Source organism: Lonchura striata, chromosome 21 (assembly GCF_050655825.1).
Source record: "Lonchura striata isolate lonStrDom1 chromosome 21, ASM5065582v1, whole genome shotgun sequence".
Lineage (NCBI taxonomy): Eukaryota > Metazoa > Chordata > Aves > Passeriformes > Estrildidae > Lonchura > Lonchura striata.
Window position 1 is genome coordinate 6,328,009 of NC_140723.1, and position 17,152 is coordinate 6,345,160.

Here is a 17,152-nt window from a genome sequence, read left to right on the forward strand (position 1 = left end):
GAGCGAGTCACGGGAAAAGGTTTAATGCGAGCTCCCCGTGCTCAAACCGTACAGCTCGTTAGCGCCCACCACCGCACCGGCCCGAGGACAAAACAACAAACAAAATAACAGCGAAATAAAATACACAAATAAACAAAACCAACAAAAAACAAAAACCCCCAAACCAACCAAAAAACCTGCTGCTGAATAAATACGTAATACACATTTTGCACATCTCGACGACTGGCTGATCAATCCCTTCGTTCAGTAAAACGCAGTTCTGGATTTCATGTAACAGGATTTAATACAGTTTTACTTCTCAAATGCTTGCCCCCCTGCCTGGACTTTTCTCTCCTGGGCACGGGTGAGTGTATGGCCTCAAAATGGACCTAAAAAGCTCAAGGAAAGCAGTCGGGAAAGCTTTCAGTCCCTTCCGTGTCTAAAGCTGTTCTGCCCCCACTAGAGTGACCCATCCCAGAAGAATGGCTTGATTCTCACAATCAGGCAACAGAAGCTGGAGACAGACAACTAAAAGGCACATATTTTTTTTTTTTTGTTTTCCCCTAAGGACAATCACTCTATGAATTTATTGCTTGTGAAACACACTAGTCCGGCATAATGGTGTCTGATAAGCAGAGCAGGTATCCCACAGGCACAGGAAGAAAAGGTTTCTGCCCCTTCACTATCTAACCACAGGTCTAGTCTAGACATATTTTTACAGCTACTGGTTCACCACAATGCCTCAGCACTTCCCAGCCACTCATTTCTATCAGCCTTGACCCCATTGGAGAAGTTTCTGCAATGGAGTGTTTTGGTTTTCAATCTCAAATAATAGAAACACTGAATAATTATTTCCTCTAAGAACCAGCGAACAGCTTTTTCCATCTAATGTGAATGGGCCATCAAATAAAATTATTAAAACAATCTCTGACAAATGGAATGAGGACACCAAAGACTGGGACCTCTGGGCTATTATCCAGAGATTGATCAGAGCTTTTGACTATTGTAACATGGTATAGAACAGAGACTAATTCTGCAGTGAAGCCCCCTGACTGATGTAGCTGTTCCCAGCCTTCCCTTTCTTAGATTTAATCTACACATTGACACATGGCTTGAATTTGTGTGGGTATGCCTGCTGCTCTTAGCTGGAGAAACAGAAGGTAGGGAGGTTTTTATCTCTTCAGTCTAGTCCCAGAGATAAAGCATCGTCAGAGGACCTTCCTTTAGCTAACCAGAAGCACCTATGTTGCCACTGCTGCTGCTTTGAACTTTATGATTTGTTTGCAAGGACAGCAAAGAGGTAAGGAATCAGATGATCTTCAGGCTCTTCCAACTCAGTTTCATTTGGTGTGACACTTAACTGTTATGACTCCTGGAGTCAGCTCCCTGATTGGTTTATATTTGGAATAATGTTCAGGAATTATTGTGTAACATCCAGTCCCATATACGCTGTGGATGAAAATAGGCTTCCAGCTTGTAACTTGCCTCCAAAAAGCTGGATTTACGGTCCAAAAAAACCATTTTTTTAAAGCCAATGCATCACTGATGAAAGTTCAAGTAAACAGCACTTGCAAGAAACAGTGGATGAGGAACAGAATCAAAAATGAAGGCACAAAATCTCCTTTGGACTTCTACAGCAATATTCCTAGATATTACCTGCAGTATCAGAGAGTGGAGTCCTCCAGTAGTGGAGTCTTAGAATATCATTAAAAATCATATTAAAAATCATATAAAAATCAAATCCAAATAGCTTTGAACAACGCCTTAGAAACTTTCAGCAACATTCCCTGTCTCTACTCAAAGTCAGCAATGAGCAGGACCAGGGAAAAGTCCTTCCTGGGAAGCAGAACTCTTGTCTAGGGGTCAAGGAAGGACACTGCAATGTAGCGGGTTCCTTTGGTGGTTGGAAGACCTTCATGGTAGTGGGTCAGGCGTCCTGGATGCATAAGGGTCCAGCCTTTCCTTGGAGCTCGAATGGAGCAGTTGTAGCGCAGGAACCGGCAGCCTCCTCCCTGGTGGGAACACAAGAGACACATCAGCCTGGAAAAAGCACCTCAGGGAAGGGGTCCCTGCCTTCTGACAGCACTTCTGAAAACGTGACAAGGTGCCTGGGGAACCTCCCGTGTTCTGATGTGTTCAAAAATCTCCTTCCTAGCCTGAGCCAGCCATTAATTGTAATCTGTTGGAATCTGAGGTATTGATGATTCCAAGATTGTAGAAAGTCTCTGTCTTTCTGCCCCGCTGCCAAAGAAGTTTGAATTCATCTATGCTGATTTCAAGGTTGTTTATTCTGTTTATCTCTAACATGTTCTGCTGCCCTGCCACAGCTCTGTCCTGCAGGGCAGCGTGTGGGGCTCTGCCCTCAGTGGGATGCTACAAACATTAAATAACAGAAACTACCTGTGCTGTCAATATCTGTCACTTACGTTGAACAGTGTGTCCCTAGCCTGAACCAACAGAAAAATGCCAACACCACAGTGAAACATGGAGGGCATGAAGAAGGAGAAAAAGGACAAGACACACCCAATTTCCTCCATCTTGTCCCCTTTGAACCCCTCATCTAGAATCCTAAAATTTTACTTTTGCACCTGTGCCACACAATTATTACTTATAGCAAACACTCAGAGCTTGTAATTCATCCTGCAAGACTGAAAACTCTTTTCCATGGCCAGAGATCACAGACAGTGTCTCTGTCCAGGGGGGTTCCTGACCCCTGCCAGGGTCCCAGACCTGCCAGGGCAGCCAGAGGGAAGCTCTGGATTCCCACAGTAATCCTTAGTGCAAAAAAGCCTGATGTGGGTGGGGAAGGGTTTTCAGCTGCTCCAGGTGGTGAGCTGCACTCCTGAAGCTCTCGCTCACCTCGTAGTCGATGCCAACTCTGTTCAAGGCAATGTTGATGGTGAAGGTGGACGCGTCGTGGTGGGGCACTAGGGATGGCTGCTCGTCGGGTTTGTAGCGAACCACGAAGGCCAGTTCAAACTGGGTCTGGGAGAGAAGCACAAAGCACACTCTGTTAGAGGGCCAATCTGTGGCTTGTGAGCTGCAGAGAAGGGTGTAACACCAAAATTGCATCCCACTGCTAAAGGAGAAAGGCAACAATCAGGCAGAAGAATGGCAGTGAAAATTGGGTCACACTGCAGGGTCAGTTCCTCTGTACTAGGAAATAGTGTGTGTTGCTGGAGGATTCTTGTCACAAAGCTGCAGCTGGAGGAGGTGCTGAGCTGACCATGAGTTTTGCTGTTAAGGTGGACATACCTTGGTGTAGTATCCTGGGTACAGCTTCTCTGTGATGGGTGCAATATAGTCCAGAAGAAATTTATACCATTCTCTTTCAAAGCCAATTTGGTTCATGTGTATATCAATAGTTGGGACATTCTCATATCCACCTTGTATTCTGCTGTCCTGAAATAGAATTAACAGAAATACCCATAAGGATGGGAACCTTGGAGTTCAGGAATGAAAAGTACTTGTTCCTGGTAACTACAAATAAATATTATGTTTGTTTATCAGAATTTGCAGGATGGAAAGTTCATTTCAAACCATAATTAAACCCTAAAGGAAACAATATTACCATCAGAGAGGCTGAATACTGGAACTTCAGAGGACACTAAAGAGAAAAATCAGAGTTAATCAGGAGAAAAATTAAAGTATTGTCTCTACTTTTCTGGTTTAATTCAGGATCTAATGCCTTTCCACAGGAGGCACTGCTATCACCAGATATGCACAGAAAATGGTGTAGCCCAGAACTCAAAAGAGCTCCTGCTTTTACTTACCGTGTTGTCACCTGTGGACCACTGGCCATAATGCTCCATTTCTTCCACCAGCTCATCACAGGCAGTGTCAGTGAATATGGGGAACCAGTAAACATCTGGGCAGGGCTGCAGATAGCAGACAGGTGAGAACAGCAGAAACAAGGACAGGTGCTTGAGGCAAAAGAAGTAAGGCTAAAATAAGTGTAGACTAAGTGGAAGGAAACTAAAATATTGAGGACAGAAATTTGTCTTCTTATTTATGTGCCCCACTTCCACTTAAGAGAGCTGGAATGATTTGACTCTAAAAGTACTTTCAAGGCCATGTTTCCTGTGTTCAACTGCTTATACATGAGAATTACAATAACGACGATAAAGCATTGTCCTAAAGCTCATTTCCCATTCTGATGGATGAGTGATGTTTTCTTACCATTTCTACCAATTTCCCTTTCAGAGCTGCTGTGTAGTTTTCATGGATGTACTTTTCTCTCCAGTCCTGCAATTAGAACATAAGCAAACCAGTAATTTCTGTGGGGCCCCTGCTTAAAGAGGTAATAAAAGGCCAGGCATTCATGCAAGCAGTATTTCACAAGCTTTAAAGACCCATGTGTTTGTGCCTGTGCTCCTTATTCCACCTGAGAGTGACTATTATGACAAAGCTTGGGCTTCCCATAGTGATGAAGCTAATATCAGGTCTCCCCACATTGCAGGTTATCTCACCTCAGGATTGCTGAATATTTGCCAGAGGTCATTGTGGAGGTGACTTGTCTGGTAATTCTCCAGGGACAGAATGTGTCCAAACTGATGCTGGTTTGTCAGGTACATAAAGACTCCCTGTAGGACAGAGAGAAATAATAAAGGCCTTATATTTCTGAGAGCCACTGTGAAATCAAGCACTGGACAGTTCTCCAAGCTGTTCGTATACTCATTCTTTCTCCTGTGGGTTTTTGGTTTTATTTCCACCCTGGATATGAGAAATTCTGAAAGGTTACAGGCAGAGACAGTAATTCTGTCCTGTCAGCCAGGGCTGGAAGCAGAAGAGAGCAGCAGCTGTGAGATTAGGGTCTTCCTTCTTACCCTGTCAATCCCATATAGAGCAGTCCTGAAAAGGCCTAAGAACAAAAATGTTATCCACGTTTAGTGGTTCATGCTACACATGGTTTCACAGCAAGACAGAAATCCCATGCTGTTCCAAAGTCTGCACTGTACTGACTAGTACGAGTTCACCCTGCCTTGGCAGAGCTGAATGCCTTGAAACTGCTTAATCCTGTCCCCTTCACCCTGGCACGCAGCTCTCCCCTCCAGCCTCTCTCCTTGACTGACCTGATTGCGAATGTTGTGGCAGAAAGCCATGTCAGCATCCAGCTTGCCACTGTGGAACAGATCTCCCTGCTCAAGCTCCGAGCGCAGAGCCTTGGCTTTAACCAAGTAAACACTGCTGATGTAGGGAACATTCCAAAGCCCACTGAAACACAGCAGAAGAAAAGTGAGACTTGAAATACCATTGAGACAGATACTGCTGCACTTGACAGGATGACAGGCAGCACTGCAGCATCAGCCAGGCTCGCCTAAATGAGCCAACGCAGAACAGCAGGAAGAAACCATACCAATAGAGATTGGCATTCCACAAAAAATCGCTTATATTGCCCACAGCTTTTAAGCGACACAAATGCTAGTCCACCAGGAAAGCAATTAATTGCTACTGGGTGTTTTTGCTAGGGACATAATTAGTGGCTTGAATCTCTTCCCAGAGAGATCAACATTTTTTTTTTCCAGTGATTTAAAGAAACTGAACCAGCCAAAAGTGCATAAGCTGATTTCCAGCATTTACTACACATACAATGGCCTATAAAAAAGAGAGTCCCTCAAGAATATGAATGAATCAACAATTCTATTTTGTGAATCTTCCATTCAAAGATCACCTGAAAATTGATGTGACAGAGATTAAACAGCACTTTACAGGATTTTAAGGATCACACTAACTATAATCCCCAGGTGGGAAAACATGACATGAGTAAGATGAGATGATTTCAGCAGTCAGCACTCTCCAACCCTTACTTTGATCATAAGAAAGTGCCCCAAGTATGTTATTGTCTCTGCTTGGGGGAGAATAAAGCAACTCCCAAATGGGAGCAGAGACTTCTTTTCCTTCCCTATACACAAATACATTTGCACTTTCTGGTTCTTTGAAATCAGTTTGATGACAATGTGCTGCAGCAAGCTTTACATTTGAGGGATTTTATCAGGGAAAAGCTCTCTTTGCATACTCACACTCTCCGCCTTTGAACAATATCCACATAATCTTCCGAGCGGGCGTAGTACCCATCAGGGCTCAGGGCTCCCCAGAAATTGGACCACAGCTTCTCGTGACGGCTTACCAGGGGGGCAATCACCAGCCTGGAAGTATGAAAGAAAAAGGAATTGCAGGACAGGATGTTACCACAGGAAGAAAAGGAAAATATTTACAAACCACAGTACTGGAAGAGCTATTCCCTCCCTCACTTACAGAGTTGCTGTTTTGTTAACTCTGTTGGAATGAAATGCCACATAAGAAAGGGTAAATATGGTCCCAGTCTCCTCTCTAACTACACCCTGCACCAGGTCTGTTAGAATCTGATTTGTTCTAGTGACTATAAAAAACAGGGATTACAAGTACAGTGGGAGAAAAAAAAAAACAACCCAAACATGTAAAAGGTGTTTGGCTAACATCCCATCTCTGGCATAGCTCTCCTGGTTCCCTAAACAGCTCAGGGATGTGCACTGAATTCCTCATGTGAGATGACCAGTAAGCATTGCTCAGACCAAAGAACTCACTTGTTCTGTTCAATCAGGATCCTCAGAGTCTCTGTGTTCTTCAGAACTACCTCAGCATCCAGGCTAAAGTAATAGTCACAGTCAGGATCCTTCCTGCACAAATCCCTACAGCCAGAGAAAAGGAAAGTCACATCCTAAACCAGAGGAAGACAAAGGACAGAGCACCAAGAATTCCTTCACCTTGTAGTCTAAAGGTCTTCCAGGTGCTCAGAGAAGTTTGGTTTAATGTAACAACCCAGAGGGCCAGCAGAGTACAAGCACACCAGATTCAGTATCCAATAACAGATACTGAGACACAGCCAAAATCACATTTAGCAAACTGTTTCTTCAGCTCAAACTGAAGAGGTTCCCATTTACAGCTGGCCCAGATCCACACCTGAGCTCAAACGTCCTGAACACAGACAGGAAGATACTCTCACACTAGTTCTTAGTTTTGCTTCAACACTCATCCTCTTCAGAGATATGGGTGTATATCCTTTGTGCTCTGTGACTGGGTATTTAGATGAGATCAGGAGATACAGGGCTATCCTTCTGTCAGAACAAAGGACCAGTAAGAATTTAGTTTCTGAAATTGGACATAGTGAGCTGGTATGGAACCTGATTTTTTCCCAGTATATAAGGGCATCAGAGTTAATGCTAGAAAAACTGAAAGGGTGACTGAGACGAGAAGAGCAATCACTTGATAGGGATGATCCTCAGAACAAACAGATGTCCTAGTTTGGACACGGGCTGTCTCTGCTAGCTATCATGCATGGCCTCTTCACTTACATGCCCAAGTTACGTGCCTCAGCATTCTCCACCTCATCATCTGGTCCGATCACTTGGACAGTGAGATATTCTCTGCCATGCTCTTCTACAAAAGAGTCCACCTCCAGCAGGTGATGTTCCTCCTATTGCAAAAATAAGGAAAAACACTTAAGATGGGCTCATCCAGGCCACTGAGCCTCCTGTGTTTGAAAATGAGTAGCCAGGCAACAGCTCTTAAGCCCACTTCCACAGCTGGATGGATGTCACTGCAGGTAAGTATGCAATCTTGTGGGTGCCATTGCAGGTAAGTACTGTGATTACACAGCCTGGAAGTCTAACCCAAGGTTGCAAAAGTGCTTGGAGTAGAGGACGAGGTGTACATTTTCCCCACATTTGCTAAGACTATCACAAGCCAACTTCACTTACATGGTTGTGAATGAAGAGCTGGATTCGTTGCTTTGGGTAATGAAGGTTACGGAGCCGCAAGAAAAACTGGGAGAGGAACGGGGTGGGCTGCTCGATGAAAATGCCAATGAGAATCATTGGCAATGCCTCATCCTACATTCAGGGACAAGAGAAGTGATGAGTCATGTTTAACATCACACACATAACAATTGTAAGATTTGTTTTGAGAGCTTTGAATAGACACAGCAGCCTTACCTTAAACCCTGAGAGGCTTCGCAGACCTTCATCACACACCGTGCAGCCAGTCTCAAATGTCCATATTTGAGGAATGTAGTTTCCCAGGTAGTTCAGCTGCAGCTGCAAAAGGAAGTTTGCCAGATTATGCATTACAGGGCAGAGGAGTTTCTTTGTGTGCACCCCCACTGTGGGGTCACATTTGAACTTTGTGTACCTTCTCCATGAACTAATGAATCTGAAAAGCATGACAGCCTGATCATCCAACTACATCTGAGTCTTTGAACCAGACCCATCTTACTGCTATGGGCCTGAACTGCTTATTGTTTCTCAAATGTAAAAGTACACAGGGAAAGTCAGTATATATTGAGGCAGTAACCTGATCCATTGAGCTTATAGAGTCACTTTGCAGCAAACACAGACCAAATCTTTCTCTCAGGACAGTCCACTTACCTTGGTGGGTCCATTTCCATGGATCACCACAGGCAGAGTGTCATATAACAAGTTTCTTGCTCTCACTCGTGAGTTTTCAAACTTCAGAACTATCTCATCTGGAAATGACATTGTCATCATGTTAAGGCTTTTATTGATAATTAGAAGCACAATGCCTCATTTATACAGAAAAGCTGCTGAAAGATGAAAGTGTGAACAGTGGATAACCGAGCACAAGTAGTTTAAGGGCTACAAACAAAATCTTTAAAGAAGAAATAAATATTCAGAATGATCCTGTGAAGTAACAGGAGGATGCCTGGGAAGCTGGACAATGACTGGAATTGGCAGAAGCCATACTGAAAGATTCTTTCAAAACTGGCATTGACAAACTGCAGTGAGGAGCAGCTGCTGCTGATAAGGACAGCTATTGATGGGAGGACTCAGGCCCTTCTCACCTAAGTGGGATGCACCTAAGTGCACTGATGCATCTGATGTCTCTCTTTGTCAGCCCTCACAAAAGTCCATCCTCCCAGCAGAGATCATCGAGGATATTGCCTCAACACAACCATACCAAATAATTTGGAGAAAAGACTAGCAGAGATACAAGCTGCAGTCTATCATTGATATAATGAGCACAGGAGCCAAAAACTACACTGCAATTATCACTTTTTACTTGACCAGAATAAAGATGGAATGGTGCAAGACTGAAAACATTAGGCAGCACTGACAAGAAAATAAGTGAATCCTTCCTGCCAGGACTAGCAAAATCAATCAGCAGGTCAGGTCAGAAGCCTGGTACAATCAGTGAGTGCTCACAGGCATATCTTGATGCTTCTCACCTCCCGTGGCATTCCAGCACGGTTCTGAAGCAGAAAGCGAGCCCTAGGCAGGGCTCTGTGTTATTACTTGCATTGGAAGTCCCTTCCAGTTTCAATCCCCAAGGCTAATGCAATCTGACATGCCTGGAGATCAAAGTGGCAAGGAGGTGTAAGATGAAAAACCTGACCTGCATTCCCTGAAGTGGAGAAGGAATTGCAATAAGAACATAGCTGGTCTCAGTGGAATTGCAAATAAATCCCAGAACTCTGACAGAGACTTTTACTAAAGCTTTTTCTGTGGGGACAGCCATTTCTGACCATAGCTTTATTTCTGGTGTCAACATGCAAGCTGCATTCCAAGGAGAAATGAGCTCCTTTCTTCCATCTCACCTAATGCTCCATTTAGGTTTTGGAAGATCCGGCTTCTATGGTCTAGACTGATGTTGATACTTTCCTTTAAAATAATTAGATAAATAACCTTAATTAGAACACAAAAGGCATCCATTCTTTACATACAACATACCCTATGCTCAGTGAAGATGTGTCCCATTCCTACAGTCATTTGCAAACTCTCCAAACTCTGAAGTCTTAAACATTCCCAGATAATCATAATTTTCATTCAAATCTGGGACAATTCACCATTTTCAAGAACAAATTAAATATATTTTATTAGGAAAAACTATTCAAACCCCCTCTCCCACTCTTTTAAAGCTGCTGTGGGTGTGTCCATAAAATCACATCATATGAATGAAGTAGACTTACACACAGTCATACAAATCCCACAATGCATATAATACACAGTAATGCCAGAGAGCAAAACCATCTGCTGTGAAAAGTTTCTTGCCTTCTATGCAAAGGGCAAGTGTGACCCCAAGCACTACCCCAGGTACCAGTGACAAACCAGAGGACAGAAAAGTGCAAGATCAGCTTGTGCAATCTTTGTTTTTATCCCCTGCAGCAAGTCACACTCTGACTGAGTAGGACTAAAATGTGGCTCTGGCTTAACAGAATTCTGTGTCCCTGCAGGCATCTGTAAGACTGATTACTGGAAAGGACAGCAGGGTGCTAACATCCACTGTCTGAGTGCCAAGTCAAGGGAATTACTCAGCCTTGTGTGGCACAGGGCCAGAACTGCAGATGAGAACATTAAAGGAACTGTTCCTGTTAAAGGATCGCAGGCCATACTCAGATTTGGGGAACTAAAAAAGTCCAGCTGTTCTAAATTTTCTATCAGCCTTGCTGGTAAAGAATTGCAAGTGTCTCTCTAGCCTGATAGCAGTTCCCTATTTCAAATGTTTCCTCTTGATTTAATTTAAACTAGTTACAGTTTGAGTTCTCCATGCATTTGGTCTATCCCCAGGGACAGACTGGCCTCTGTAATGCACCAGAACCAGAATGGCCTTTGGGCTGGCTGGTCTGCCCAGTGCTGGAATCACAATGCTGCTTCCAGGGTCCATTCCAGGCTGCTGTAGGATGTTACATGGCATTTTCCTAAAATGCACTTCAGTGCTAGGTTAGCTAAGTCAGAACTGCACTCTGCAGTTTCACATCCCCTTAGAGGAGGCTGGTTAGTTCCTCCACACTCAATGGCTTTAAACACCAGCACTATACAGATATGGTCTGAGCCTCCAGTAAGACTTGTTTTCAGACATCTCTCTTCCCATTCACATTTTATGCTTAAATATAAAAACTGCTAATAACAGAAAATAGGGCTACTGGCTAGAATGCAAATTTTCAGAAACCCATAATCTAGATACACCTACTCTTTTTTCTGGATCCAAGAAGATATTTGTATAGAAGAGCTGGTCACTGTCATCATCCTGTCCTTTCCACTCCTCCACCAGCTTCTTCAGGTTTGGAGCATAACCTATGAAGCCTGTGGGAATAAGCATGAGGAGGTGTTTCAACCCAGATGACCAAAAAATAGAAGTACTCTATCTGTATACATGTACTTTCACTTCTCTCACATAAAATCTCACTACATCCTGTGTTGCTGCAGGACTCATCAACTTTCAGTTTGCTTTGCCACTTCTCCCACAGGTCAAATAGGAGGAGAAAGCTGAAAGCAAGCTCTGTGTCTCACCTCCAGAACCCAGGAAGCGTTTTCCATCTCGCACCTGAGGATACTTGGCTTCCACCTTTCTGTCAGGATAGATGTAATTCTCTGCTGAGAAAACCACCTTGCTTTTGGCTTGTTTGAACTTCTTCAGCAGTTCTGTGGGGCCTGAAGCAAAGAGCACATCATAGCTAGAGAGAGAAACAGACAAAAAAGGGACAAAAGGAATGGAGTCAGAAAAACACTTAATTGAGAAAAGTTTCTAGAAACAGTTCTTTGGAAATCCCTTTCTTTTAGTACAGTATTATATTTTTGGTAATGCAACTAATTAAAGTGTAGTCTTATTTGTATGCTGGGCATATGAAAAGACACTGAGGCTCCAATCCATCCTTTTCTCTCTTCGGCTCTCTGGAGACTAATTCTTGGCTCTCAGGATGTTCTGCAGCCTACTTCACCTTATAAAACAAATAACTCTGGTAAGAAAGGTCTGCCTAGTTGCATAGGAATTGTCTGCTCATTCTCTGCAGATAGAGGCAGCCAAATTCCACTGTGGCAGAATCAGGTACAACACTATCCATTTCATGCAGGAATTGGCATCAGCCTATTCAGATCAGACCTTCCCAACTGCCACGGATGCAGCTCTGAGTGATTCCCAGGAACCTACAGAGCATTCAGGGGAAAAAACCCAGAGATCTGGACATACTTTTCAAAAGCAATTGATTTCACAGTTCATTTCTCAGTGAAAACCTGTCCAAACCACTGTAAGATTCAGTTCATGGCAAATTAATTGCAACCATTACCTTTCTACAAAAAGGATGATCAAGTCCTCCTTATCCACATACTGCTTCAGAGCTGACTTCAGGAGACGGACCTTCTGCCCACCTCCAGCTGGCTGCTGCTCATCTCCACCCTGCCACTCCTCATCCAGCCCCAGCACCTACACAGCAACAGGCACAGGGTCACCTCAACAGGGCACTTTCCCAGCAAGGCTCACAGGAAAGAACCAGAACCCACAAACCTGATAACTCCCAATACAAACCACAGCAAAAATAACAGCCCCAGGACAAATGGACCAGGCAGCCTTTGATCCAGCCTCTGGGCTGGACAATCAGTGTCACACATGACACGGTGACACAGCACACCCAGCCACAGGGACGGGAGCACGCTCTGTACTGTGTGTCTTGGCAGGGCAATGCAAAAGTGCCACGAGGCTCCCTTGAGCAGAGTTATGGACCTCATCCCAAGCCAGCACTCAGGGCACTGCAGAAATACTTTCCAGCCACTTGAGCAGATGCCTGTCCTCTCTTGAGCTTTTATTTCATCACTGTGGGGCCAAGTCTGATCCATTCCACAGTTTGAAATTCCCTTTGACCAAGCACCATGGAAGCTGCTAGACATCACCTGGACTTTGTAGTTGAAGAATTGGGCTGATCTTCTGAACCGCTGGAATCCTTCAGTCTGCTTGGTGGCAACAGTCAGAACCAGCAGGTTTTCTGCACACAGGGGAAAGCACAAGAGATACTCAACTTGTGTGGATTCCACAACCTGCTGTTCCACACCTCACTTGATTGTGGGTATAAAATGAGAGATTATGTAAAGATACAATTTCATTGCTTGAGTTCTGAGCTAAAAAAAGGAAAATAAAATGTATTAGTGGATTTTTTGCTCTGCTAGTGAAAGCTGCAATTCTCTCATATGGAGTACAGAAGAAATTAAATTTGAAGATAAAAAAATAGAACTACTACAAAATGCCCATTTGGAAGTCATCAATTTAATGCAGTTTTGACTTTCCATTCCCCACAGAGCTGCTTTTTTGCCACTCAGCATTGACTGGATGTAGGGAAAACCAAAATTAGACTAAATGTTATTTTCCCTCTCCATGGCTGCTTCAATTTTCTACTCCATTCCTGAGGCATTTTCCAGTTTTTTTCCTACATATTCAATGTGAATTTAATTGTGCTATTAATTTGCATTCTCCTCCCAAACTTGCTTTTCATTTCCAGTCCCTTAAAAAGGATAAAACTTAATACTGAAGTTCTCTTTCAGAAGTTTCACTGTGGTACCCTGGAATATGATTTTTACGTGGAAGTTCTGGTTTCCTCATTGCAATGATGAAATGTTATACTTCACTTTAACAGTTTTGCTGAAGTAGGAATTTGTATAGGCTCTGGCAACAGTGCTTAAATGCAAATCCTGGCCATCCGTTTTAAACATCAGAAAATACCAGGAAAAACTTAAAGCACATTTTCTCGGCCTCAGCAGGCTTTTTTTGGAGTAATGACTTTTTTCAATGGATGTACCAGATGTATCTCCCTCATGTACCCAAACTGATATTCTGTCTAGTCTTAGAGAGGAAGGATCTAGAAGCTGGAGTCTTAGAGAGACCTCACAAAGGCAGCAAAAGTGAAAAATAAGGGTAAGACTCCAAGTCAGGAAGAAAGAAGGTATTACCAAAGAAATTCCTCAAATTCTTTACCTGCATCAGAATAAAAAAAAAAAAAGAGAGAAGAGAGATTGAGAACAATCAGTAGGTCAGGTCTAATTATATTTATTAGACATGCATTCAAAGTGATAAATAAAAGAATATGAAACTCATACAGGTGCAGTTTTTAAGGGCAGATTTTTACACATATGAAGTGCATTCCTAATCTAGCACCTCCTGCACACTCCATGCCTTGTGTCCAGCCCAGTCAGAGGGAGTGAACAAATGAGTAAAATACATATATCCTCGGGGAATATGTTAAAGCAATTAAAAGTTTCTAGGCATATGCTGGCACACAGAAAGCCATGGCAACTTTTTCAAAGATCTCTGAGCTCATGGATTCTGGGAAGGTGAGGATCATACTGCCAAGGAAGAGGGAGACAAGCATGGATTTATCAGAGAGGAATGTAGACAACCCTCAAATTCTAGTACATGAGGGGAGAAAGTATATGATAAGAGAATGAAAGAAGGAAAGAAAGGATCCTGACTGCTATGCAATTATTTCAGCCCACAATCTTGGGCATCTCACATTAAATAAATCAGTAATTCATTTTCATGCTGCCATCCCAAGAAAGCCACACACTGTTTATAATTTCACTGCCAAAAGTTTGCTGGACAGGATGAGTGCTAAAGGCTCACACAGAACAGGAAGCGGTGTCCTATTTCTAAGACAGAAAAGTTCTCCCCATGCAGTTTATGAACTCACAGGAGCATGAAAAACCAGCACAAAGACCACTCTCATCCCCAGCAGAATTCCAAAATACAGATTCCCTGTGGGGCAGGACACTGAGAGACACTGAGCTCAGTTTCTGTTCTAAGAACTCTCTGCAGTAGCGATAGCTTTCCATCCTGAGAGACATTCCTTCAGGCCAGCACTGGAAGTTTGTGCTGAGCTGTGTTGCCTCTACTCCTTCTGCTTTAACCCTTTCCTCTCCTTTCCAAAGATTTTGCTGATGCAGCTGACTGATGCTTTCAAGGACAGAGCAGCAAACCCTCTTACTTTCCGTATCAAACACAAACTTTTCAACCCAGAACAGATTGATGCATCCCTGTTTCCCTTATCACAGTCAATTTACTGATGTAGAAATGCAGCTTGTTCTGCTAAGCTGGGCCTCCTGGGCCCTGGGCCACACTAACAATTAGGAATTGTATAAAAACATTTAATAATGGCATGGCTGCAAAATACAAACACACAGTGGTTAACAAAGCAAGCACTGGGCTCAGAACCAGGGGAGCTGGGCTGTATTGCTGGTTCTGCTATGCAACAAGGAACTAATCCTGCTATCCCTGGTTTTCCATCTGTAGAATGTTAGAAGAGGATATTTACCTCTTTTGTGAAGGTTTTAGAGCTCTACAGATGAAAAGGATTCTGTGAGAACAAAGCATTGGAACAGGAACCTTGATACCAAGATCGCAATGAAATGACTCAGTAAACTTCTGAGGTTTTATAAAGAATAAAAATCAGAGACCAGATGAGTTCAGTAACAAACAAACAAACAAAAAATTAAAGTTATTTACTTCTGCCCTAAGTCTACAGGGAAAGCAAAGCTGCAGCTGCATTTTAGGACAAGGAATGAATTTATCCTCAGGCTGTGATTTGGGAAATCTTATTATGTCACTTCCTGTTAAGATAGTGTCTAAGAAAATACCATTAATATGGGATCAAATAGAAAAAAAAAAAGCAGCACAATTTAACAGTGGATAATATAATCTTACAGAAGATTTTTTTTTTTAATTCTATTAACTACAAATAACTATGTTGAGAGCTTTTGCACAGATATAAAAGAACATCCAAGAGAGAAGACAGGTATCATTACTCTCACATTACTCTGGGGAAGCTGAGGCACAGGAAAGATGAAGCATTTTCTCTTTGAGCAATGCCAAAAGTGATGGTTGAGAAAACTGCTAATTCAAAATTCCTCTTCCTAACCAATTTACCTCGTTCTCTTTCCCAGCCCTCAACTTTATAGCTCTAAAACCTTACTAAAACCATGGAAGCTTTGGGATGTGCAAGGAAGGCAGGATAGCACAGAGATTCTTTGTTTTAATTATGCCACTGTAGCCAAAAAATTCCCAACACCCCCGCAGATACACACTAACTGTATTAAGTAATGCACATAAAGGTAGCTATACCCAAATCACACTGTGAAGGGAAATATTACATGCAACAAGATTAAATCTCCTCCTAATTGCCACTTCTCTAATGAAGACAGAGATAATTATCCAAACTTCTTGGCAGAGTGACAGCGTATGAACCCCTTTGTCAGCGCAGCTGACATTCTGAAGCTGCCCAAATCCTCTGCTGTTCTACCAGCTACTCTAGAGCTGCTTCCAACTGCTTACAGGGGGGAGACAGCCTGATGCTATTTTAGGAGCATCCCTGATCTGGAGGCACAGTGTGGCCAGTCCGGAATCAAACACCCTCCGGTTACCTAATTCTGGAACCGCCTGAGTTCAAAAGCAGGGAGGGGCTGACCCAGGTGGGACCGAGAGCCCTTCCTTCACCGGCATGAAACGATGCTGTCCCACCAAAGCCCGAGCCGTGAGCTGCCCGAGGCTCTCGGTGCCCCCAGGGGCTCCCACCCTGCCGCAGGCTCGGCTCGGGCAGTGCTCGGGAGCCAGAGCGGGACGCGGAGGCCAGCGGCGGCACCGGGGGCGGCTGTGCCCGTCCATCCGCCTGACCGCCGGCTCCCGGTGCCGCCGGTGCCCCCGGCGCCCCGAGCGGTCCCCCCTTACCTTCCTGCTGTGCGGCACGGCCACCGCCCGCCCCGAGCAGCGCCAGCGCCGCCCAGAGCGGCAGCACCGCCGGCGGCACCATGGAGGCGACTTCCCCGCGGAGCCGGGGCCGGCGGGACGGGGCGGCTGCCGGAGCTGTGCCACGCACCAGACCCGCCCGCAGACACGGGCGGAGGAAGCGGCGAGGCGCTGGCTCCTCCTCCCGGGCAGCCCCGGCCCCCGCAAGAGGAGGGAGGGCTGCGAGACGGGGCAGGACGCGCTGGGACCGCCGAGGGTCTGATCCCGGAGCTGCAGCCGCTTTGCCCGGGCAGCGAGACGGGGCAAGACCCGCTGGGACCGCCGAGAGTCTGATCCCGGAGCTGCAGCCGCTTTGCCCGGGCTGCGAGACGGGGCAAGACCCGCTGGGACCGCCGAGGGTCTGATCCCGGAGCTGCAGCCGCTTTGCCCGGGCTGCGAGACGGGGCAGGACCCGCTGGGACCGCGTGGAAACCGAGTGAACGCCAAGGATCTGATCCCGGAGCTGCAGCCGCTTTGCCCGGGCAGCCCTGGGGCACCGGGCAGGGGATGAGCAGAGGGGCAAGCAGGCTTTGAGCAAACGCCGCTGTAGGAGGAGAAGAATCGCTCTCTGGCCAGATTCAGCTACTGGTGGACTGACACTTATGGGATATTTACGTATAAAAAGCAAACTAGAAATGGATTA

At 44.7% G+C, this 17,152-nt stretch overlaps 1 protein-coding gene across 1 annotated transcript; it reads right to left on the reverse strand.

The window, feature by feature from the left end:
- Positions 1-257: 257 nt before the first annotated feature.
- PLOD1 (procollagen-lysine,2-oxoglutarate 5-dioxygenase 1) lies at positions 258-16,619 on the reverse strand. The gene is made up of 19 exons (XM_021547199.4): positions 16,453-16,619; positions 12,636-12,727; positions 12,035-12,171; positions 11,262-11,425; positions 10,942-11,054; positions 9,569-9,632; positions 8,382-8,479; positions 7,950-8,051; positions 7,716-7,847; positions 7,311-7,432; positions 6,543-6,647; positions 6,000-6,125; positions 5,052-5,193; positions 4,449-4,562; positions 4,159-4,224; positions 3,753-3,857; positions 3,235-3,381; positions 2,839-2,964; positions 258-1,991 (listed from the first exon to the last, which is right to left on the reverse strand). Exons 1-19 carry the CDS (start codon positions 16,532-16,534, stop codon positions 1,836-1,838), a joined length of 2,193 nt encoding a protein of 730 aa, XP_021402874.3. The 5' UTR covers positions 16,535-16,619; the 3' UTR covers positions 258-1,835.
- Positions 16,620-17,152: the final 533 nt, after the last annotated feature.